This window comes from Vanellus vanellus, assembly GCF_965231255.1.
Source record: "Vanellus vanellus genome assembly, chromosome: 5".
NCBI lineage: Eukaryota > Metazoa > Chordata > Aves > Charadriiformes > Charadriidae > Vanellus > Vanellus vanellus.
The window spans coordinates 49,613,256-49,638,779 of NC_138910.1; the positions used below are offsets into that span (position 1 = coordinate 49,613,256).

A 25,524-nucleotide genomic window follows, 5' to 3' on the forward strand; every position below is an offset into this window, starting at 1 on the left:
GCAATTACACTAACACAGACACCAAGACAGTCAGGTGACGAGCTCTCAAGATTCACTGTCCAAAAGCTACACCTAAGCTCCACATGGACACCCACCATTGGGAGGGGGTCCAGCCCAAGCAAAATAGCCAGAGCATATTATAGCTGGAGACCCACATGCTTTGTGGCCACAGCCTTTGATACAGAAGACCGACTTCTTGGTACACACAGGTGTCCAAAAGGCTTACAAGCACACAGAGAGGTTTCCTCAGTTGGACTGTTTTCCTTCATAGCATAGACTTGTCCAAGTCTGATTTTTACACAAATTATTCCAAATGAACAGGACTCCTGCTGAGCACCACAGGTGTAAACAGATGATGCAGTCCTCTGCGTTGGCTCCATGTCCCTCAACTAAGCTCTGCTGTACAAAACTAGATGCACAGAAAGACTGTGTATGGCAGAGGCGAAGGCACCATCAGCTAACCTTGGCCCCTGGAGGGAATGAACACAGCAGCATCTCTGGTACATGATCCTCTCTGCAAACAGCATGAAGTTTTCTGTAGGGAAGTTACTAAGAAATCAGAAACCCTTGAAACTATGAAAGCCGGGGGGAGGGAGGGAAGTGTTGTGTGCATGATATCTGTATTTTCTAAAATAAGTATACTTTCAAAAAATTTTGAAGGACTTAAAAATTTCAATAATATTCCTCCACCCACACAAACAGAAGCAGAAAGCAAGCCTGCTCTGTACCAATACCACAGGACAAGAAGCATGCAGCACCCTAATTCTGCCCGAAACAGTTCAATGAATCCACAGCCAAGGAAACATTTGGTTACAAGAGAAGAGACATACCTACCAGACATACACGCCACCATACCCCACAAGCAGTAGCAAGAGAACTCAGGAAGGAGTGCATTTAAAGGCTTTATTAATAGAGCCAAGGGGAAGACAGTTCTGTTTCATAGCAACATCCAAGGTTTTGCAGTCTGTTTCTGTTCTTTTTTTGGGACAGAAACAAAACGTCCCTGACATTTTTCAGGAAAAAAAATTGTAATGAGTTGTCAGAGTTGGAGATCACCACCTTGCCATAGGGGACTGGCTAGCACCCTTCCAGGGGCATCACCCCATGAGTAGGCTGGGTAGAAATGCAAAACATTTCACGCTTGAGAAAAACAATTTGGCATTTTCCCTACCAGTTCATTTTGGATCAAGAACTTGGAACCCTGTTTCTGCAACCCAGGCCTGTGCTTTAAAAAAAATAAAGAAAAACGTTATCTGGCTACAGTGTCCAGATCAGCTTCTCTTCATAAAGCCTTAAAGCCAGAAGTGTTCCTGGTGATATACTGTTTTAAGCTAGAATGCTTATTTTGGCAAAATTTCATTTAGCTGAGAGTACTCTGCTCTTCTCAAGAGGTTAGGAAGGAAGCATCTAGCTGAGTGCCCCCAGCTATCTCTGCTCTCTGGAAAAAAAAAAAAAAAAAAGTTTCAGAGCAAACAGTGCTACAAATGAAGCTGCATGCACCATCTTCAAAGGAATAAAGAAATATTCACTCAAAGCCCACACCATGGCAGCAGCCATGAGTGTCAAAAGTCTCCTGAGGCAGCTCCTCCTGGCACAAGCCAGCGCAGCAGGAGCGCATTGCTCTGCAGCAGCTTCAGGGTGGCATCCCCCAACAGAAGGATGTGGGCTTTTCTTTCCTAACACAGAGCTGCCTGCCACTCCCAGCTCCACCAAGACATCACTAACTTCTCCTCGCCAACGCTGACCAAGCATATCAGGTCAAAGACCATTCCGATGTCGAGTTAATAGACAGTCCTAAAGGCATCCCTCCATCCAGCTTCTGCTAGGAGCTAAAACCCAAACCCAGAGCAACCTGTAGTGATGGAAAGATTTTTTTTCCAAACATTCACATGCACACAAGAACATCTCCAGGTTTCAGGTAGATCCAGGGAGGGCAGAAAGGAAAAGGGCACTGCAGAGCTGCGATGCTCCGTGGAATGACCAGCCAGGAATTGCCACCACCTTGGTGTTCCCCAAACCCCAGTGGGATTCCTGGTTCCTCAGGCCACAGGAAAAAACCACTGTATTCACAAAGGGACCAGCACAGCTGCACCTGCTGGGCACAGTCCCCAGACAGGGTCCCCTGTCTGTGCTTCCAGAACTAAACATACGAGCCCCATTTCTTTGCAAGGCAGATAAAACCAGGTGACAACAGTGCAGCCAACACATCTGTCGATTTAATCTTCTACTTCTCTGTCCAGCCATTAAATTTCTTCAGAGCAGGGACAGGCAATGAATTTGTAGGTCAATCCTAATGCATACATATAAAAGACCTATTTTTATAGTTACCTTCAAAAAGGCGTCTATAGACTACTGCTTATTATATTCTGTTCCCTGTCACGCAACCTTTGGTTGTGCCACATTAAACCAGCAGGCAGGACAGTCTCAATTATCCTTATAACTTTATTAATATCACAGTTTTCTAATCCACCACAGAGTTTTGAAACATTTTAATTCATCTCAAAGGCAGCAAGTCCCCATCAGAAAGGCTGCTGACAACCAGCACCTAGCAATTTTTAACTCTGCAAACCCTCATTTCAAGGGGCTGTGCTGTATTTTGGATATAAAATGTCAGGGGAAAAAAAATAGGCACAGGAACTAATACCATTTTTGGTTGGTTTTCAGATGGTGTTTTGTCTTTTTTTTTTTTTTTATGGGCTGTTGCTCAAAGACAGAGGAGGAGAGGTTTTCCTCCAATACTTCCAAACTGATGTATTTTCAAAAAAAAAAAAAAGAGACAAATCAAATGCTCCACAGAGAAGGACAGGCAAGAACCCTGCAGATGACTGCAAAAGTGCTTTACACGTAAGGAGCAGGACAAATATTTGAAAGCAAGGCTGAGTAAACAGGAAAGCCGTAGTCCCCAGAAACAATAGGATCAGCCAGGTTCCTTTTCTGGGTTTTACCACCAATTGTTTCCTTGTGCTTTTGGATAGAAGTTTAATGTCTATGTACTTAAAAAAATCCTCTTGAGAAGCATAGTAGCTCCAACAGTGCGATGGAGTATCACAGATGAACTGGGCTGGAGAGCAGACCCTTGGAGCACTTACCCTGCAAGCCTCTGACCACTGTAACCCACCAGGCAACATAAGACAGACAGACAGCAAGACAAACAGAGCTATTCCATAGAGAGGAACTCGTGAAGAGGTATTCCAGCTAACACAGGCCAGCACTTCTTATGTCATTATAAATAAAGTGAACCTAATTTGGGGGGTTTGGGTGTTTTTTGTTCAGGTGTGTATCACACTGCTGGCAGCAGCCAAAAGATGACACCTTGGGAAAGCCCAGGAACAGGCAAAGTGTAGAAGAAACTTCTTGCAATGCACTTGTACTTCCAATATCATGCAACTTGGGCACCATACACTCATAGCACAGACCTGCCTTGAGGTTTCAGGCTGGTCTGGTACCATTTCCATCCTTTTTGCATGCATGACAAATCCATGTGAATATCTTTGAAAAGATCTCATGCTCGAGCATCCCAGGGTGCTCAAGTCTGGACCACGTGCTACCTCTGACATGCACCAGCTGGAAGCACTAACCCAGCCATCCTCCAGCCATTGGGTGCACTGCACAGCCTCCGCAGTGGTCAGAACTCGCCATAATCTATAGACCTAGTGGGTTACATACTTTGTTGCAGGGAGCACTCCCTCTAGTCAGCACCATTTGATATGGGGGAAAAACACCAATAAACAAGAGAAAGGCATGAAGAGCAGCTTGGCTTTTCCTACTGCTTTTGCAAGAGAAGCCACACGATTTGACATGGTGGTGAAGGTCCAGGCACAAGCAGCCAGATGAAGATCACCAATCTCTGGATCTGCCTCTGTCTTTTTTCTTTTTTTAAATTAAAAGGTTGACTAGCTATAATACCATAGGAAAAAACATTTTTTAAAAGTGTGATTATTTTTTTAAATGCAAAATAATTACATGCAAAATGCTCGGGGGATAGGGGGGTGGAACAGAAAAACCCCTGGCTATCTTTGACAGATTTTCATTACTTTCTACAATTTCACACCCCACACAGTTGTGCCTCTATTGCACACGACAAGCAAAGAACAACTGTGTGGAGATTCCCAAGCTGGTACAAAGCCACAAGCAGGAAGCAGCTCTGAAATACAGGGGTTTGGAAGAAAACAATGAGAAACCACAAAGAGGAAAGGGAGCCTCACACACGAGAGGCAAGACAAACGTGACACTGAAAAACAAGTAGCTGCGACAGCTCAACCACTTCAAGTCTTGATTTCTTCCATGACAGTGGAAAAGGCAGTGAAGGATTCAGGTGAGGTGTCTAAAGAACAAGTCTTATGAGGACCGGCTGAGGGAACTGGGGTTGTTTAGTCTGAAGAAAAGGAGGCTGAAGGGAGACCTTATCGCTCTCTACAACTAGCTGAAAGGAGGTTGTAGAGAGGTGGGTGGGGTTCAACCTCTTCTCCCAAGTAGCAAGTGATAGGACAAGAGGAAACGGCCTCAGGTTACGCCAGGGGAAGGTTTAGATTAGATGCTGGGAAAAATTTCTTCAGAAAGTGTTATCAAACATTGGAACAGCCTGCCCAGGGAAGTAGTGGAGCCACCATCCCTGGAGGTATTTAGAAGACCTGTAGATGTGATGCTTAGGGACATGGTTTAGTGGTGGTTTTGGCAGGGTTAGGTTGATGGTTGGACTCGATCTTAAAGGTCCCTTCCAAGCTAGACAATTCTATGATTCTATGATACAAAAGCAATGGAAGCAAAAAAGAAGACAAAATTTAAAAAGAAAAAAGAATAAAACTAAGAACCTCTTTTCTCCCAGCAGATAAGTAGCTAAAGCTTTCTGTACTAACCTGACAAGAAAGTTCCCAGGGAAAAAGCAAGCTGCCAGCTATATTCCCAAATTTAGCATAGAAATATTGTGACCTATGACAGTGAATATTTCATAACTTACAACCACAAGGATAAATAGAAACTTTTTAAAAAAGGCTTATAGAAGCATGCTACTCATGTGAACTCCAAAAAAAGCCTTAGAGCACAACAGCGTTTTCTCACACACAAAAAAAAATAATTCTATAGTCTCCATTATTTTTTTTAAAGGAAGTTGAAAACTACTACTGTTCTTCAACTAAAAGCCTCCAGAAATATTAAAATAATTTGCCAACATATACAATTCATTTCTGAAGATGGAAAGTAAATGCATGCACTCATTCTGAACACAATTTAGCTATGCATCATATTAAGTCAGGGAGGGGTGCTCCCCACCATGCTCCAGCCCCAGCACTGCCACATACCTACCATGTCCAAGAAAACAACAAATTTTTGCACATTTGGAGTAAAGGCACAACCAGTAAGTGACATGAAGTAAACCAGCTATTTTTACAATTATTTTTTTTTATATATATACACTTTTCAGGATCTCTTTATATTACTACAGCCATCTGTTGCACAAGTCACAAAGCTGCATGGAGACATCCCAATGACGTATGATCTGATTTGGGGATTGTTCCAAGTCTGGATGAGGAAGCACCATTAATTATTCCTTATCAAAATACACATTCCCCTGTTGGGCTGGGTCTTGAAGAATAGATGATCCTACTGAATCAGAGGGAATCCTAATCACGTGAGGAGGAGAAGAAGGAAAAAAAAAATAAAACTGTGCAGCGCAAAGGAAAGGAAAAGGGAGTAACCCCTACATTGCGAAAACCTGAACTTCAGCAAAACCCTCCCTTATTCCTACTATTTTAGGAATGCTAAAAGAGAAAAAAAAAATTATACCCCCACAGGTTTTTACCTTTCCCTTACATTTGTCTTACGTCCCAGTTTCCCACAGAACTGCAATTCCACACAAGTTACAGATGACTTTCACAGCTGCACAAGAGACAGTTGGATACAGAATAATACCTGACAAGCGTTGCGCAGGCTTGAGATAAACCTGTGTATCTGCTAACACAAACAGCAGCAGAGCAATAAAATCTGTGTGGTCACTGTTAGATTTCCATGATGACAAAACACAGATACCAACAGCTGACTGCTACTATAAAGAAACCAACTTGAGATGGGAGACTCGGGGAAATCGCTCTCCATCATTTCATGCACTATTTACATTTGGAAGCTCGTCCCTGCAACCATGCTGGCCAGAGATGCTCATGGTTTAGGTTTGTATTTGGGGACACAGCTCCATAGTTACAGAACCCCACCAAATAAAGGTCCTGTGTGCCTTTGCCTTCTCTTCCGAAAAGCCTGCCTTTGGTTTGGGGCAAGGTTGGCAAAGTTAGGGGTCCTAAAAAAAATCATTCCAGTTTTACAGTGGTTAAAATTACTGGGGAGGGAAACTGCAGAAACTTATTTGCTGCATTGGTACAGATCAGTACAGTGTCACTATTTCCTCTGTATCACCACTTGTGCTTTATTCCCTTACATACCTGGGCTTGCCTGCGCAGCAACAGGACAAGGAAAAAAAGATCTTTAGTACAAGAAAAGAGTTGTACCAAAAAGCAAATGGTCTATTAGATATTATTTCAGGTTCTTTCACCGACTAGCTTTGCACTTGGCGCCTCTTAACTACAGAAGCCAACAATTCTTCAGAAATCCCAAGCTTAGTCTATTATTTGCAATAATTGCACTACCTAGTAGATGGCAGCACGCTAAAAAACTTATTTATCCAAAAGGCAGTCTCTTCTTCGCTCAGAGAATCAGCTCCTCAGTGCAGGGTCAAGAGGACATCAGAGAGCAACCCCTTCCAAAACCTGGTGCTTCTTAAAATACAAGGCATGCTTTGGCTTCCAGCAAACCTGTCAACACCAACACAATAGCCCTGCCCTAAGCACTTCTATTTTTAACATTTTCCATCCACGCAAACAACAACTATTTAATAAATCTAAAGGAAGCATAACTAAAAGAGTTGAACTAAAAGAGCTTTTTCATGACCAGCCTGACTAATATGAGCACAAGCTATAACCTTAGGCAGCCCAAATGCATTGCAGGGATTACTGAATTACCAACGTATACCTGCCTCAGAGACAGGAGAGATGCCAAAAGCTGATGCCCGATCACCTGGGAGCACGAAAGCACATGAGAGTTGAATCTGATGCAAAGATGAAATCACGATACACTGTGATGGAGTACACGTCATCTGGCATGGCTGCCGTGGAGAATAAGTGCTATGAAGGACAAAAGTGACCTTAAATAGCTCATTATTCATTAGATGTATCTGATCCCTTTAATTTTCTTCAGGGTGCCTAGGATTGTGCTGTAAATCTGAGCACTCACAGAGGGCCTTAAAAAACCCCTGGACTATGTACACGTGTGCACACTATCTTTAGCGAACAAGCCTTTGCTTGCCTTGCTGGCAGGATTCAGCTTGTGTTCAAGCTGAAGACACCCTGCTCCAAAACAGTCACAAACTTGCTGCACTGGAAGGAAACTATGCATTTAGCATCAAAAATAAAATTACCTGGAGGTTTTTCAGCCTCTCTCCCAGCAGGATGGAAGGGCTGAGCACTCCAAAAGCCCCAGCAGGACTCTGCAGCTTATGTACCCCAGTGACTTCAAGCTACTTTTGAAACCAAGCCCATTTTGGACAGCTTTCAAGCATTACCTGGGCAGGAGGGAGTTGACTATTTACTGCCTTTCCCCCAAATGGGAGAGAGAAGGGAGAAAAAAGGGGGGAAAAAAAAAAAAAAAAAAAAAAAAAAAGGATGAAATTGCACTACAAAACCATGCCTGCACTTGCAAAGGAGCTTTCAGTGATCTGACAGAAGAGCATCCGTCCCTCGTGGTCTGCTTTAAGGCATCACTACCCTATACATACCTTGCAGGTATTACCTGTATAATTACCTCCGTGCATGCTTCGCCCAAGCACCCCCAAAACTTGAACACCCTGCTAATGACCACCATACCTCTTCCCAGCACATCAGAGGCAGCTCCAGGCCAGCAGATGGGCTGGATCCTTCCAGCAAGAGCAGCCTGGGCAGGAACTGCTGCATACCCATGCAAAAATGCATCGCTCTAGGGCTTTTCTTGCTCATCTTTATCTCTGTGTAGGCAGGACACATACTGTAGGGAGACCTCTGTAAGAAAAGCCCTCAGGTACGCTAAACTCGTTTTCCATTCCTCCAGGCACCCACAGATTAAGTAAGTAGGTGAAAGTTGCATTAAAAAAAAAAAAAAAAAAAACCACACACGCAACAAAACTCTCCTTAGGACTAACGAATACAGTTCATTTGCAGGACCAAAGAGCGCTTTTTTTTGTCCCCACAACCAGAAGGCATAACCATTTTTATATCTATATTCTACAAAGATTTATCACCATTCATTGGTTGACTGTGCTGGAAGAGCAGCTCTCCAGCTCTATACAGGTGGCAGATGACTTGCAGGAAAACTTCCTCCTAGGAGACGCGTATGCCAACTTTTCATCTCTTAGGAGGCTTTTTAACAAAAGAAATGCTGATGCAACATCAGCCTGGCCAACCTGACATGTAGAGAACAGTAATTCTGCAGGAGCTGCTCTAGTAATTAACCCAAATAACTGAGACACTTCAGCCTCTTTCTCTGCTTCAGCCGTATGTTTAACTCTTAGATATGCAATAAATATCAGTGGCACAAGAGTCCTTTATAGGCCCTATCTCATCCATCACTATGGGAACTCCAAGCCCATAAAGAGAAAAGCAAGTCATTATGGTGTTATTAATTCTAAAATGAGTAAGCCTATAAATTTAATTGCATTGGGGTGCACCATCTCAGTCTTCAGCATGATTTATGAAAATTAGATTTAATTTTACATTGATTTTTTAAATAATTCTTTGTGATGAAAAGTTTTAAAAAAAAAAGACAAAAAAGTGGGACTGTTTATCAAGTGATTTTCCACTGCAGATCAATCTGTTGCCCTTGAATCTGCTTCCAGGATAGTCAAGCAGCTGCTTAAATATCAGTTTGCCCACTTATTTTAATGGGTAATTAATTTTTAAAAAATACCAAACAAGTCTCATTATTCCTGTTTATGCAAAGTCAGCTAAAACAAGCTAGGACAGCTGAAATCTCCAAATAAAGGTGTTTTGTATAAAGTGAAAATCTACAATAATTCAGTATTTTAACTGAAACACATACATGAATGTCTTCTCTGTGAAAATCCTTCCCCAGAAATGCTCTCTAATCTCTCGATCTTTTTCTCAGGTTTCTTACTTCAACTAATGAGCTGCAACCATGTGCAAGGCACTAAAGTGGAAAATTCAGATAGCTCATTTCCTTCCTTTTACAAAAATCTAAGCTTTCAAAGCTTGCAGTAGCTTCCCATAATCTGAAGTTCTCACTTCGAGTTTACCTTATCACAAAGGTCCTTCTAAAAAAAGTTTTAGGTTATTTTCAAAATTGGCAGCAACTGGTGTAAGTCTGTCCTCCATCCCTGGGCTGTGCATCCCTGGTGCCTCCTTTCCACCAACCAGCACTTACACAGCCCCAGGCACACCCCACTATCACCAAGGCCACCAAAAGGTTATCTTTCCATCAAACTAGCTGCTGGGACTTAATCAAGCAAGCTGATACAACCAGCTGAGGGCTGCATGATTCCTTGCCCCCAGCTGTGGTGAAGTGAGCAGGGCTGAGAGAAGCCCATGTGCTTTGAGAGACCATGAAGCCACACCTTCATTCCTTGCCTCCTAAATTTTAAGCACCCCACTGAGCGGCAAAACAGCTATTCTGCAAGGACACTGTGCAATTCACAGACACAAAACGCTTCTGCCGTGTAATCTGTTGTCACAGCAACTGAACACAAAACACAAGACTGTCAGCATGAAAGCCTTGGGGCTGGGTGAAGAGGAAAGAGGGGAAGCAGCAGATGCACAAGATAAAAACGATACAGAGATACACAGCGAGTATTTGAGCACCTCCTGACTACTTTCTGTTAGTCAAGCCCAGTACGGAAAGCCCAAGCTTCCTACAGCTCATCTTTCTGGCTTATACTTTGTTTTATTGAATCATAGAACAGTTTGGGTTGGAAGGCCTTTAAAGGTCATCTAGTCCAAACCCTCTGCAATGAGCAGGGACATCTCCAACTAAATCAGGTTGCTCAGAGCCCCGTCCAACCTGACCTTGAATGTTTCCAGGGATGGGGCATCTACCACCTCTCTGGGAAACCTGTTCCAGTGTTTCACCACCCTCATCATAACGAATTTCTTCCTTATATCTAGTCTAAGTCTTCCGTGCTTCAGTTTAAAACCATTACCCCTTGTCCTATCACTACAGGCCCAATTAAAAAGTCTGTCTTTCTTATAAGCCCCCTTTAAGTAGAGAGGAAGAGGTTCGATGATGATTTGGTTGTTTTACCTTGGTAACATTCTTCAAAGAAACAAAGTGGCATGTGTCCTTTCAGCACCTTAGATGGAAGATGCTCCAGGAGTGCCTTAGCAATTATTTATTAATCACTTTTTAATTGCTGATTCAGAATGACCAATAATGTTTTCCAACAGGATAAGAATCCCCCACTTCAAAAAAACTTTAAACATGCCTTTCTCAAGAATGCAAAGGAAAAAAAAAAAAGCACACAGAGCCAGGAGTTACACGCTCTTTTAACTAAAAATGAATGTTTATACTTTAAAGCAAGCCTCTGCTATTAGAACTTTATTAATTAACCATTAACTCTACAATATGCACTCCACAATATGCAAAACCATCATCATTAGTCCTGGATGCTCTTGTCTTTCCCATCTCATCTCAGAAAGCAGATGCAAGAATAAAGAAGTAGTCTTAGCATCTACCTCAAGAAGCAGGACAGTCAAAAAAACACCACGGATTTTTTTTTTTTTTTTTTTTTTTTTTTAATTAAAGTACAGTCAGGCTGTCCTTATTTTAGCCCTGGCAAGACACTTTGTAGTACCACCTGAAGCAACTGCCATTTCTTTACCAAGAGTAGCCAAGTATCACGTAACTTGATGAGTAACTGCTACATATAAAACACCTTTCACAGCCTCCACCCCTACCTTCCAACCAAAACCTTTTGTAGTCCATTAACTTTCCACTGAGTTACCTGTGCTGAAAACTGGCTTTAAAATGTCAGCAGGAGGAAAGCAAAAGCTGATAGATTTCAACTGTATGTTTGAAGATAAGCTTCCCTTAAGCAGCCAGCACAGCTACCTGAACAAAGCAAGTATTTCTGCAGACCACATACTGCTATGGGAGCACACGCTCCATTTGCATTTTGGACCAATACCAGCAAATTTCTTAAGCAAGTCTGGACACGCATCACTCCTCAGAGGGGGGTGATAAAGTTTTCCTGCGTTACACTAATTACGCACAGAGAGCAGAGACACAAACCAAACACTCCACACTTTCACATCCTCCACGGGTCCAATGGCAACACCAACTCATTTTCTTGATTTTCCTTCCAGCCAGTCTCTTGTGGTTTCCCCAAAGCCATGAGTGGCTTTCTGCGGCGGGACCAGAGGAAGCAGCGGGGATGCTGAGCACATGGGGATGCCAGGACCAAGCAGCTGCGTGCCCACAGGAAGGACAAAAGCCAGCAGAGCTGCTAGCACTGTTGTGAATTTCAAAGGCTCGTGCAATTTAGCTAGGCACAGTTTAAAAACTTTCTGGTATACAGTGCTAATGATGCAGATTAACAACTCCAAACTCTATTCCTTTTGCTAAACTACCTCTCTTCCCACAATGCCTCTCTATACCCTGGTATAAGCACTCAATACCACTCCCACCGATGGGATTACCCTTTCAAAACACGTTTCATTCCCTCCCACTGTTTTCAAGTTAATGTCAACTTTTTAGGCGTGGGAGCAATAAAATAAGTTTTTAAAAAAGCAGCATTTGGGGGACAGAAAGGCTGGCAGACAGGGTCCCTCCCATCTGCCAGAGCAGCATGTTAATTTTCTACCATGCAGTTCACAAAAGAAAATGCCACAGCCCTGGAGTAGCAAAACAGACCAAACAGATGACATGAAAAAAGGTGATTAATTCACAGACAAATTAATGAGGAGACATATTTGGTACGAGCTTTTGCAACAGGAAGAAATGAGATTCCTATAAACATTTGTAGCCTCTTCTGTGTAATAGCTAGTGACACTGTCCAGGCAAAGATCAATGTCAGCAGCCCAGACGATAGCACTATTGTAACTGTGCATCCAAATCCTTGCTTAATTAATCATTAATTTGGTGAGTAAGGAAGTACTAAGAGACCAGAGCCGACTACTTCAAGTGCACCAGAAAACCAGTCCAGTTCCTTTCCTGACACAAATAGGAGTTTTACAAGGGCTGTAACCAAAGCTCTCAACCTCTGCTGATGACAGCAGTACTCATGAGCAGCCATGTACAGCTGCATCACAACTGCTCCAGGCGATTTCCAGACACCATAGGTAGGTGCTATGAATTAGGAGTAAAACACGATTTGTCACCAAAAAAAAATCCAGGATTGTTACTGCCATGTTTTGCTTAAAATTGTAGAGAATCAAAGCACAGAAAGGCAACAAACTCAACTTTGAGAATGTTCTGATGTCCTTCCTCAGTGCTACCCATGTACTTTCAGTCACAAACGCATTTTCCTAGAGATTTCTAAATACATTGGTAGGTACCAAATTAAAGGTCTTTTAAGAGTGCCTCTTGGATTATTTTTCATTAAATTGTGTGCTCAGTACTCAACTGAAGACCAGCAGCAGTTTGCCAGGGAACAGAGAGAACCAGCCTGGGGTCCAAGGGGTGCCCCAAGTTCAGGATTTACAGCCTTTACAGCATCTTCCAAGCAGTTATGGGCTATCTTGTGAAGGAGACCCTACATCTTACAAAGAAAGGAAGTAGTGAAAAATAAGGCTACAAGGAAATCTGGGGCAGAGAAAATACACCTTAAGTTGACCAAAACCCATAACTGCTATTCCTGCCTGCTCAACAGGGACAGGCAAGCAATACGGTCTCATCCTGTAGACTTGCAGCCAGATGCTCACTTATCATCTACGTTAGTGACTTCTAGCCACTTTTTTTTTTTTTTTTTTTTTCTCCACCCAATAGCCTTGACTCTCTGATTTAAAGAAGTTTAATTCTGGAAAAGTCAAAAGGCATTGGTTATTCCGGCCTTCTTGGGATACTGACAGACAAGAATAACTAAGGTCACTTGCAAGACAACTGTGGTTTCAGAGCCACAGTGCTGTCAGTCAATTGTTTCCTGGAGGTATTTACCATTATTTGAAATGTCAGTTCTTTACGAAAGCCACAAGCTCCCTTCCTAACCAGAAGTCAGGGACTCTGGCACTGCAACCACCTACTTGCAGTGTTTTCAGACAAATTGTCAAAAAGAAACAGAGAGCACTAAATACACTTTCCCATAACAGTTACGATACAAGTCAAAAAGGCCCTTATTTCCTAAGAGTGCTATGAAGCTCTTGGAGGAGCTCATCTCTATCGTTACTTCTGAAATAATCCATGCTTTGTTCCACAAGAACTTAGGTTTAGCCACCCAGACGGTGGATGGCTCCACTCACTCCCTGCAACTGGGGACCGCCAGTGGGAGGGAGGAAAGCCACCGGCTGTGAGAAAGAGGTAGCGCTCACATACAGATGTATGCAGAGTCACTCTGCTTAGAAAGCAGAAGAGCGCTGACTCGTGTAATGCCAGTAATTTAATCAGTTAACTCATGCCTGCAGAGCATGGATGGAGGGGACCGAAGAGCCATCCCAGTCCTGAGCACCCCTCCCAGCTCTGCTGGCAATCCCAGCGGAGGGGAGGGAGCGTGCTGGGAGGCAAAGTAGGGAGAAAACTAGATTTCATTAAATAGACACCACACGACAATGGGAAGCAAGTTCACGTTTCACCCTGGCAGCAGCACCAGCCCTTGCAGCAGCCACTGCATCGCTGCAGCCCCAAACCTCTTTACTCCATGCTTTGTACACTTTCTTCATAACCCTGCTGGGAATCAGCAGAAAAAAACATTAGTTTTTAATGACAAAATAATGGCCTCAACTCAGGAAAACTTGTAACTGTCCTTCAATAGCAGGCTTCCTCCCATCCCAAATCCTAATGTGCACAAGAGGGGAAACTACAGAATAATACTAAGCATTTAACAATTTTGAATTTGCATTGTACCTCTCATCTGAGTATCGCTGCAGTCTGACCAAAATTAAGACCACCAGTGTCTTATCTGAAGACATGTATAAAGCAGCCAGCATAGGAGGGCAGCAGCAACGCTAGCCACACGGGCCAAGAGGCTATTGCTGGGACCAGAAGCACAGGGAGATCTCAGCTGAACAACCCCATCCCAGGGAGGGGGAAACCTTCCCAAATTGCACAGCCCAGGAACATCTCAGTACCAGGGAAATGGGAGTAGAAGGTAGGTGAAGCCCACACAGGCTGCAAGGAGATTCAGAACAGAGAAGAAAGGGAGAGGGGCCAGAAAACACAAGTAAAGCAAGTAGGTCTGCAAGCTTAGAGCAATCACGGCCTTAAGCATCAGCTTCTTAACTAGTTCATCGAGCAGCTGATGAAAAACTACTTGTCCAACATTACTCCAGCCAGGATACGAGACCCACGAGACCTGTGAAGGCAGCTAGCGAAAGCAGAGAAAGTGACGGCTGGAAGGAAGGCACCAGCTGCTGTAACAAAACAAAGGTAGATTGCTGGGCCAACCCCTGCACCCCAACCACCACAGCCAGGAGGCAGGGCAGAGGGATACACACCAGATCCCCACAAATAAACCACATTTTTTCAGAAGCTGGGAGGCAAGGGCAGCAGGCAAGGCAGCCTCTCCACAGCTGCTCCCCAGGGACCAGCTCCGCAAGCTGCCGGGAAGAAAATCCCACTGCAAAATCCCACCGGATGGGAGCATGTAAAGACCTGCAGATGAAAGGACTATAAATAATCATCATAATCAGAAGCGGACCACAAAAGTCCTAGGATGAGAACATCATCTTTTGACTTGGTCAAAGAATCCCACTTAACACTGTGATACCAAGAAGCATCTGATGGGAGTTTTTCCAGAAGGGACTGATTTTTCGTTCCACTAATCACAGCAAGAGAAACTCACAATGAAAACTGCACCTTTCAGAGCACATAGCTTATACTCCACAACCTTTTAAGTACAGCATAAGAAAGTACAACAAAAACTGCTGGCTTATCCCTCTTGAAGTGGTTCAATGCAACCATTTGCTTAAGGATTCTATGAGATGCATTCAAAGAAGGTTAGAAAGATTCATTTTCCTGAAACAAAATATGCAGGGAAGAATTTTTTTTTTTAATCTGTTCAGGATCCTTGCTATTCCCCCCCCCCCACAAAAAAAACCAAACCAGCCCAAGCACAACGTGCTGTATGAACACCAGCTAACCCAGGCAGGAATGAGGTCTTTTTTGATGCCAAGTAGGTTGAACTATAAAGCAGACCTTGAAAAGTAACTTGCAAAATGAAAGCAGCATGCTCAGAACTGGGCTGGTGCCAACCTCAAACTCCCCAGTGCTTCCTCAGCCATGGAGCACCCGAGGGAAAAAGTGTCTTGGGCAACCCACTGGCAAGTCAAGCACTACTACATGCAGTCAGCCACTGCCTGCTTGAACATATGCGTGCTGGGGAAGAACCCCTGTTATCAAGCAGGTTTTGATGTTTGGTAGGTTTCAGGGGGTTTTGGTGGTTGTTTTTTGGTTTAAGAGACTCCTCAGACATAGCTGATCTTTTGGTTACAAAGGGTTAAGAGCAACGCAGGGGCCAAATTTTACTCCTTTCTACTGCAGCCCATTGGTAGGTCCCAGCTGCCACACCATAAGCCATTTAGCAACTCTGCACCCCCATCTTCCCAGGTCAGCATCTCAAGCGCCCCGGGATGAATTAGAGGATTACCCCACTGCCATGGGGCTAGTAACCTGTAAAACATGGACCCACTACAAAGGCAAGTCAGATAAGCAAGTCTCTCTCCCTCTCTCAAAGTCTGCAACAGAGACGAGATCGTTACAGCAAGCTGACCCGAGAACACACAAACTCTGGGTCTTTGCAAGATCTCAACACACCACCTCTACAAAAGCCTTAAAAATCTTCTCCTTCCCCCACAAAACCAAGAAACCCCCAAAAATGACTGTGCAAATAAGCCCTCAAGCTATTTGGAAGTCTACCTCCCATGTACAAGATGGTACTAGCTTACCTACCAGGGGAAAAAAATCCAATAATAGTTTTTGGATACTATTTCTAAAAGAGGAAATTTTGAAATTCTCCAGTACTGAACACAGCTGTGTTGTGTCAGAACTGTAGGCATGATTACCACTGGAAACAGCTCTTTGATGACTATCACACTGGAATATCTAAAACAAGTAGAAGCATGGAAACAAGAAGTGCTTTGCCACCCAGTTTCAAAACAAAATGCTGAAGATCACTGAATAATATATAAGGGATTGGTCAGGGTGGGGGGAGTTTATGGTGAGTGATCTCTCAAATAGGGCTGGACTGGTAGAAAAGAGATTGAAGACTGAGGCTGATTTTTTTTTAATTTAAAAAAAAAAAAAAAACCACCTTGCCACTCCTGTTCCTTTTTACAGTTGATGGTTTTCACTGTTTTTGATGCTTCTACATCAGAAGAACTGAGAAATCATTACATTTTACCTCAAAAGTACCTAACAGACCCCACAAAGGCAAACAGCAGCTTGCACCTCCAGCCTGGCAGGCTACAAAAGGCAGCCTCTCAGCTCAATATTCCTGGTTCCATTTGACAACTGTACATGTCTACTAGTAGCAGCTCTCTAATCTCATGGCACAGTTGCTTTGTTAGCAGCTGACCTGAAGCTCTCGTCCATGCTGACATTGCCAACATCACCATCCTACCAGCACACTGCTAAAAACCCTACGTTACTCAAGGGATGCTACAGACCACGAGAGCAATACCAAGCACACCCTTTGCAAATGGCTTGGCATTAAGAGCTTGTCCTAATATTACAGAGTTTTAAACACAGTTAGTGATGCCAGAGGTCCTCAACACAAGCATCCACATTTATCCCTCACTTAAGACCTGTAAAGCTTGATTACACACACACAGGGCTACTCTGTACTAGGGGAGGGGAGGAACCCAATATACTTGTGTTTGTGCCACAGGACAACAGACCCAGCAAGGTTTCTGCAATTTATTGGTAAACTATGAAACTCATCTTATTTTTCTGATCAAAACACACTGTGGTAGCCACCAATAAGCAAGATTTCATGGTAAAGAGATCTGTGAAAGCAGGCTGAAGCAGTTCTTCTCGGGCAGGAGCTTATGAGGGGCCGCAGCCCCAGGCTGAGCTTTTGAAGGTTATTACGAACCAGAGACAGTGATGTTGGATGCAACTAGTTCAGTTTAAAATGCCAGACCTCATATCCCAGCTAATCCACAGGTAGAAAACAGAGCCAGACAGTGAGCACAAAATCACTCAGCACGGCGTCACCAGTGGTAGTAAGTGATGAATTAGGGCTCCGAGGACACAAGCAGGAGGTCTCAGTCTGACAAGGGTTGTATGATTAAGGGTAACGCTCACAAAATTATGGCAAACAACAGAACCAAGTTTCCCATCCCATCCATCTGTGCTGGAAATTATTTTCTCTACGTGTTGTTTGCAGAGCAATCCCATTTTTCATTTCCGTGGGAAGCAGCAGCCTGGGATTTTCACTTGCAGACTCAAGAGAGGCCAGGAGAGGCTCACGAAGCCTTGGGCTACAAGAGAAACGCTACTTGATGATACCGAGTAAGCCAGAAATTTTTCAGCAAGCTAACGATTCTGAGCAGCAAACAACAGTTTCCAAGTATTAAACCTACAATAGCAGCTATTTGACTGTGTCAAAACCTGCGATTAATCCTTCTAGCAACTCAGGGCAAGCACCACAAATAGCAGCTGTTTTTGCAGCAGAATACCACACAATCCCAGCTCTCTCCATCCCCCAAAATAAGTGCTCTGCCATGTATAGTATTCCCAAAGGCGTCACGCAGCAGCGTTGGTGTCTCAAGAAACACACATGATGGCGGAATTGGAGAAAACCTGGGAATTTAAAGGGTATGCGGGAAGCGATAAAGAGCTTTAAAGCAACTTTATATAACTGCACTGAACAACTGCTGGCCATTAAAAGCCCTGATCTCTTAACTACTCATGTTGAAACCTGCAAAGTGTAAATCAAGCCTTTGCAAGACCAACTAAAATAGAGTCCCCCCAGGGCTCCACAAATACCACGGCAAAGCCACTGCGGCGTGGGGCCGGCTCTTCCCAGCCCCAGCTCAACACGTCTGCAAGGGCTTCCCGACACACCCTGTAACACCAGCCTAAGTGCCGGAAACACTCTCTCCCAACACATTAATTACCATTTCTCCGTTTTTAAATTGCAGCTACACTATGCAAAACTTCACGTGCGCACGTCCTGCTTGTTCGCTGTTGGTTTCACAGTGGTTCCCTAGGAAGGCAATGAACCGCAGCCTCGTAAAGTTTTAATAGGATAACCAGCAAACTAACAGCATCACTCTGCTGCACTAAATTAAACAAAGCAACTGATTGCATCCCAGCGGCATAAACTACGTACTTAATTTAAGGCACATTTTATAGCCCTCCCTTTAAAAAAAACAAGCTGCTTTTTTGTACTAAAGGAAAAAAAAAAAAAAAAAAACAAAAAAACCCCACCTCTTCTGCTACAAAAAAACGGCAAATCAAGCCAAAGCTGAACATAAGAACTGGCATCTTGCCTGGGTTTCCTTGTAAATGCCTTCAAATGGCAGTCATAACCCAAACTACGCTTCGCGGACAAAGTATATATAACCAAGCATGATCGTTCTCCTCAAAGCCAAATAAAGGACTGAGCGGTTAGAAAAGGGGGAGGTGAAGGAGACGGGCAATCCATGTCTAACAACCAGCAGCTTTTACAAGTTTTTCTTTATTTTATACATACAAGATACCATCCAGCTTGGTGACACAGGTTTCTAAGCTGGTCAACAGTAAGGATTTCAGAAGAATTCAAGAGCGGGATCGCTCAGTTCTAACCACAGTCCATGCCCACAAACACAGCTGACATTTTTAATGAAGGCAACCAGCAATTTAATTTTTCTTCTTGGAAGGCAGACTAGCAGAGAGCTGCTTTCCAGCACTGAATGCCAGCTCCCCTTCTCAGGCAATGACAGAAGAGGCGGGAATCAGTCTTTCCTGTCTACCAGATAGTCCTGAACTCAGAGCTGAAGCCACCAGCGTCATCGGTCAAGCGCATCTCCTGGGCACCATCCCTGCTGAGATGCAGCAGACAGGGAAAGCCAGACCAGACTGCTCCTAGTTCACAGGCTTGTTGATAAAAGCGTGGCTGCTCTCAGCAGAGACCGGGCCACTACAGAGCCACGAAACAGCCACCAGCGTGCTGAGGACGCTGCCTCTTTGTCCGAGGAACAAAACACCGGGATCACGATAGCTGAAATCAAGCAGATCCAGGCAGAGAATAAAAGTGGTGGGGGAATAATGAGACGTGACTGTAGCAGGGACGGTTGGGAAGGGAACAGGGAGGCACACGTGAAAATGTATAAAAAAAACAGGTGTAGAAACAACAGAAAGCACACAGAAATTAGAGCTGCAGAAGGAAGAAGTGAGAATCTGCTCTGAAAAAAGATACACCTGAAAAAATACAAGCCTTTGCCTAGCAACACTGCCCAGCACCAACAACACTCCGTGCACCTCCACGCTATTTCTTTTCCCCTTCTTCTAGTGTTCAAAGGAGCATCTTTAATACACAGCTTTGTTTTGGCACATCAGGGGTCTAAATAGCAAAGCCACGCTAAAACGTATGCATACAAAGTGCTGGGGAGACGCCAGAACTATCCCAATGCTCCCAGCAGAAGCAAACAGCACAGACTGTAAAAATAACGTGACGCTCTGGCTTCAAAAAAAGCAGACAACTAACTACATACCATAATGCCTCAGCTTCCATCTTCTATTTAAAAGTTGGCACTGCTGCCACGAAGTCCCTTATTACTGGAATATACGGGAACATGGGGGGAGGGCAGCGTTGGGAGAAAAAAGATTGGTTGAGTCAAGTCTAAATTAGAAATAATTCAACCCGAGGAACTGGAAAATGGGGGAAGCAAAGGGATACTTCTAAGAAAAGTGGAAGAAAGGACACAGTGGTGCTCCCCTTTCCTCTCATGCACCAACTTAATTACACAAACACCACCCTGTGAATGTGTTCAACTCCCCCTTCTGATTTACAGCTGCAAACTCTGGTCTCCGAGCCTCTTGGGGGGAGGTCTCTTACTTAGGGAGTCTTAATACCCTCTCATACAAAGAGAAACAACTTTTATAACTCCTGATGCTCCTTGTGCAGGGATTGGTAATTACCCCAATTCTCCTCTCCCCAGGGAGCACCCTAGCTTCTGGGCACAGACTTCCTTTCCAAACACTCCTGGAATCTGAGCCTTTAACTTAGTAATAGTGAGCCATGCTGTATTTTCCTGTATCAAGCCCTTCGATAGCATCTCGTTTCAAAACTAAAGATTTTTAAACATGTTCGGAACTGTAACTTGTAAGAAGATTCAAAGGAATCCCTGCAGTCCACTCTCACATGTTGGCAACAGACCTGCAGTTCTTATTGACCTTTTGCAGGCTCCTCCAAAACATTACACTGATCTACATGGACTGAACGTTGCTGGATGTTAATCAAGACATCCCAAACTGCCAAAATCTCAATGCAGGGCAGCATTTGCACGCTGGAAGCCTGGAGCCGACGCTGTCAGTCCTGAGCGGGTGCAAAGCAGCGCTAACCATTCAGGATACCCATGCTTTTACAAATAAAGGCAACTGCAGCATCAAACAAGGATACGGGTTTGAGCACACAGCCTAAGCCTCGAAAATCATCAGAACTAACTGCATAAAAGGGCTCTGTGTCCCAGAATGCATTTGTGTCCTACAGAGTACACAAATACTTGTCAAGCTCTTTGCCTCTTCTCTCTTACTGATGTCAATAATTAAGTGTCCCACAGACCGTGGTGTGCTCTGGGGAACAGCCTGGGGGCACACAGAATCCAAATGTGGCACCCAACCGCTCACACAAACAAAGACGGCTTGAAGTATTCACAAGAGCACAGCAATGCAGCGCTGCAGAGAAGCTTGGAGCATTTGAGAATAAAATGGCGCCTTCTAGTAGGGGACAGTTCTTCAATGTGCAAGGAACTCAGGAATGTGTACAAAGGCATAAAGGAATATTTACTGCTTGCACAGAACATACACAGATAGCTTAACGCTTTGCTATTATTCTTCTTAAAACTAAGTCCCACCACCACCATGCCCATAACAAGCTTCCTATTCTTAAAAGGCTTTACATTACAAATACCCCACCAAAAAACCTAACTGGAAAAAAAGAAACAAAAACCACACTCAAATATCTGAAAGTCAGTCACTCAGCTTCTTCTTAAAAAGTTGTACTCTAGTCTAAAAATATGCCAGAGCAAACTCACAAACCTACAAGTGCCTGCAAACAAACCTGAAACCCAAGTGATTGATGTTGTAACGCTACACTATTTTTAAAGATGCAGTTGTTTTCAAAGAAACATGCACATTTCTTCTAAGCCCAGGACACAGCATACTGTTTGATCCAGTATGTCAGAAAAACTTTTTTTTTTTCCCAAAATCACCCATACACATACAGGTGCACAGACTGAAGGGCAGCAATAATACAGACACGCCTCAACTAAGTTTTACCTTGAGAATGAAGAACTAGGATGTTCTATTAAAGAATAAGTTGAGATCAAATATTAGCTTACTTTTTTTTCCAGGTGTCCTGAATAAAAATCCCCAATGTACCAAAAAAAAAAAAAAAAAAAAAAAAAAAAAAGGAAGAAGATAAAGAGGCCTTAGTAACTACCTCCCCTTATCCGAACAATTATGTATGGTTATGTGGTATATTTATTTCAAAGCTCCTATCACAAAGGAACACTTTTTTAGGGTGGTGAGACACTCCTGGCTGCTGGGGCAGGTGGACGCAGCCAGCAGGTGACCCCTGGTACAGGACTCAGCACCATCATCTTCATCTCACGAACGCAGCCAGGAGCTTTCATACAACCCAGCCTCAGGTTGTGAAACCCAAGATCCGGCTCCCCCGCCCTTAATGCAACTTTTTTTTTTTTCCCCTCTGAAATACACCAAACGCACAATGCATTATTGATGCTAAAACTTAAGGTTCAACAGTAGCTCTTGAACAGAAACTGAATGGTTATGCTGAGGCCTTTTTTATTTTTTACTTTATTTATTGATACAAAGATATAAGCTGTGGTTTTAACTTTCTGTGGGCTGGCTTGTCTTCCAAACCAATTACCCTTTCTCCATGTCGAGACAGCTTAAATAACTGAATGAACAGAGGAAAAGAAAATCTTGCCTACAAACCAAAACGACAGCTAAAATACTTTATCCCAAGGGAACCTCTAGGAATACCAATTAACCAGAAAATTCTCCTTCTTTTTTTTTTTTTGATTTGACGTTACAGGTTCTGCAGTAATGCCGACTGCTCTCTGACAAACCTAACCCGCACCGTATTTAGTATTTAAAAGGCAACGCTGCCCCGGTATAAGAGAATACAGAGCAGATGTGCCCACGCGCGCACACCTTTTCCCGCAGCGCTTGCCACTTTTCAAACCAGCCTCTCCCACCTGAATCCCAGGCCTGTTGCTGCCTGGAAGACTCCAGGATCTGAACTTCCTGGTGCACGGGGGCGAAACACGCTCACCGCACTGCACCCCGGAGCAAACTCTGCCTCTGGCAGCCCGGCCTTGCTCGTCTCGCAAATGGACAGCACAACCAACGCAGACTGTGGCGAAGCAACCCTTTGCCGTGCTCATGTTCGCTCTGCCTCTGTGCAGAAGGCTGAAATCCAAGTCCATAAAGCCCTGGTTTGCAGCTACGATTAGCCCTAAAGAAAACACCAGCAGGCGAGGAGTGAAGAGCCCATCCCCTGTCCTGCAGGACCAAACGCGCGGCTGAGAAGACCCCAGTCACAACCGCGACTTGGCGTTTACGTGAGAGGAACAGCATCCATCCGGCGTCCACCCACCAAAAAACCCGCTTCGACCACTAACTACCCCCGGGGCCTAGTTACGGCCGCCTATTAATTAAGCCGAGCCCCAGCAAGGACTCCACGAGCCTCGCGGCGGGTCGCTCCCTCAGCCCGCCCCTCCCGGGCCTTCCCGCTGCCGCTGGCTTTGGCGCCCTTTTCCCTCAGGGCGGCGAGGGCGGAGGGGGGGGGGTGGTGTTGGCCCCTTACCCAGGTGGAGGGTGAGGTTGACGGCGGCGGGGTGTTGCACGCCGGCCAGCATGGTGCGGCTCTGCCACCAGGTGGCGTCGGCCGGGCTGTTGTAGTCGGTGAGGAAGGCGGCGCCGTGGCTCAGGTGGGGCTGGGCAGCGTCGCAGAGGTGGCAGGACTGGGTGACGCCGGTGACGCCGGTCTGCACGCAGTACTCCTCGGCCGGCGTCCCGCACGTGTGGGTGGCCAGCACCGTGGCGTTGAAAGCGGCGTTGACGAACTCCGGCATGCAGCGCTGCGGGCGGCCGCTCCGCTCCTCCGTGCACTCGTCCATGGCGCCGCCGCACCGCCCGGGCAACCGCAACCACAACCACACCACCACCGCCAGCCACAGCGCCCGCGCCCGGCGCTCGCCGCCGCCCCCCATGGCGCTCGGCCGGCGGCGGAGGGGCTGGCCGAGCGGCGCGGAGCCGGCGGAGGGGCTGGCTGGCTAACTCGCTCGCTCGCTGGCTGCCGCCGCTCCGCGCCTGGCCGTAGGCTGGGATGGGATGGGCCCGGCCCGGGCGAGGCGGGGCGGGGCTGCGGGCGCGGGGCAGGCCGGGAGCGGAGTCCCGCCGGCGGAGCGGGCCCGGCAGCCTCCTCCTCCTCCCGGAATGTGGCAGCTTAAAGGGGCGATGGCTGCGGTGGGGCCCTCCCCGAGGGGTAATGCTGGTTTCCCGCCCCGCGCCTGTCTGCGCTGCCGCCTCTCGCACCGCAGCGGGCGCCTGGGCTGGCGGTGGTCCCACGGCGGGGGCGACACCCCTGCGACAAAGGGGGATGGGGGGGGAATGACCCTCGCAGCACCCACCGGCGGCGTTGCCTGTGGCGGCCGAAGTGCCCCCCCCCGCCCGGCCCTCAATCGCCACCTCCGCCCGCCCCTCAATCGCCACCTCCGCCCTGTCAGAACCCAACAGGAGCCAGCCGTTTCTTTCCTTTAAAGACTTTTCATAGGGAAAAAAAAAAAAGAAAAAATCAAATTTCTCAAGAAAAGCGAGAAAATTGATTGTGCTTCGCCGAGGGGGCCGTGCTGAAGCCAGTTGGTCTTGTGCTGTTGAAGGGCGCAGGCCTGAAAGTGGGTCTGAGGGGGACCCGTGTTTCCACCTCTGCTTCTTTAATTTTTAATGAACTTGTAGCTATTTTCGTATCTAAATCTAGATCTCTGTGCTGCTTACAGGCACTGGCTCTGTCAGACGTGGCCAAAGACCGGGTTATGAATTTGAGCTATCACCAGAAGATATCTCTGTACCTTTTCAGGCTGAGGAGCTCTGTAAAGATTAAAATCCAGGAATCACGTAAAGCCAAAACTGCTTTTATAGGAGAAAGTGCCTCCAGAAGCCTGCTCAGGAAACAGGAAACTACTCGTCATGATAGAAATTGATAGGAGAGTCAAGAGAAGGCTTTGTAAACTCGGTTGTATTCTGAGAAAGCCTGAGTGCAGCGTGTGGCCATAACAGCAGAAAAAAAGTATAGTCTGTTCTGGGAAAAAGATGCACTTTCTTGTTTTGAAATAAACACACGTATCCGATAGAAGCTGACCCTTTGCTTCTTGCATTAAGAGCCTGTGTCATGCAAGGTGCGCACAACACTTACTCGTAAACAAGCCTAGAAATTATCCTGCTGATGGTAGATGTTATTAATCTTGGTACTACACATTGGTGCAGTGATTAATCTTTTTGCCTCCCCAACAGAGTATGCACCTGGCCGCGATGAGATAGCCTCTGTGCCAAGAGTCCCCTGGACACCCCAGCGCCAGCAGAGGGGACGTGGGTGCATTACAGAGTCATCACTGCTTCCCTATTGTTCGGGCTTCGATTACACATCTCCAGCAGAAAGTTTGATTTCAGTTGCTTCCTCCCCTTTTCCTCAGTTTCTGAAAGTGACAGCCGCTGTGAAAGCAATGCTGAGCTGGTGCCATCAAAGCAGAAGGTCTGGAAACAGCACGCTGATGGAGCTTCTCAAGTTCTGTAGCAGCCTGGCTATTGCCTGCAGTTGAGAGTGGACACAGCAGAGTAGGCAACAACAAGGAACAAGGGAGCAGGAAGCCACATGGAGCAGATCGATGTGAGCAAGAGAAGGATTAGGGTAGAGGTGAGAAGGGAACAAGAACTCTGAGCAGGATCAGAGGGTATTGTCACAAATCCCACTCAGTGGAGCAGCAGGATCGTCTGTGCACATGTGGGAGGATCCCATGGATAATGGAAAAAAATTCAGCTTAATGCAAAATTCTTGGGTTTAAAGATACTCAGTTTTAGTGCCTAAAAACAATAATTTGCTTGAGTTTTTTAACTAATCAT

The 25,524-nt window shown here is 45.3% G+C and overlaps 1 protein-coding gene across 1 annotated transcript in view; it reads right to left on the minus strand.

Moving 5' to 3' along the window:
- The window catches only part of LAMC1 (laminin subunit gamma 1), a gene marked incomplete at its 5' end in the record, with an annotated part of 72,617 nt that extends 48,999 nt beyond the window's left edge, over positions 1-23,618 (minus strand). Inside the window, one exon of the mRNA XM_082483620.1 lies at positions 23,213-23,618. Coding sequence (XP_082339746.1) covers positions 23,213-23,618 — 406 coding nt within the window. The remainder of the gene's footprint in view (positions 1-23,212) is intronic.
- Between the last annotated feature and the right edge of the window lie 1,906 nt (positions 23,619-25,524).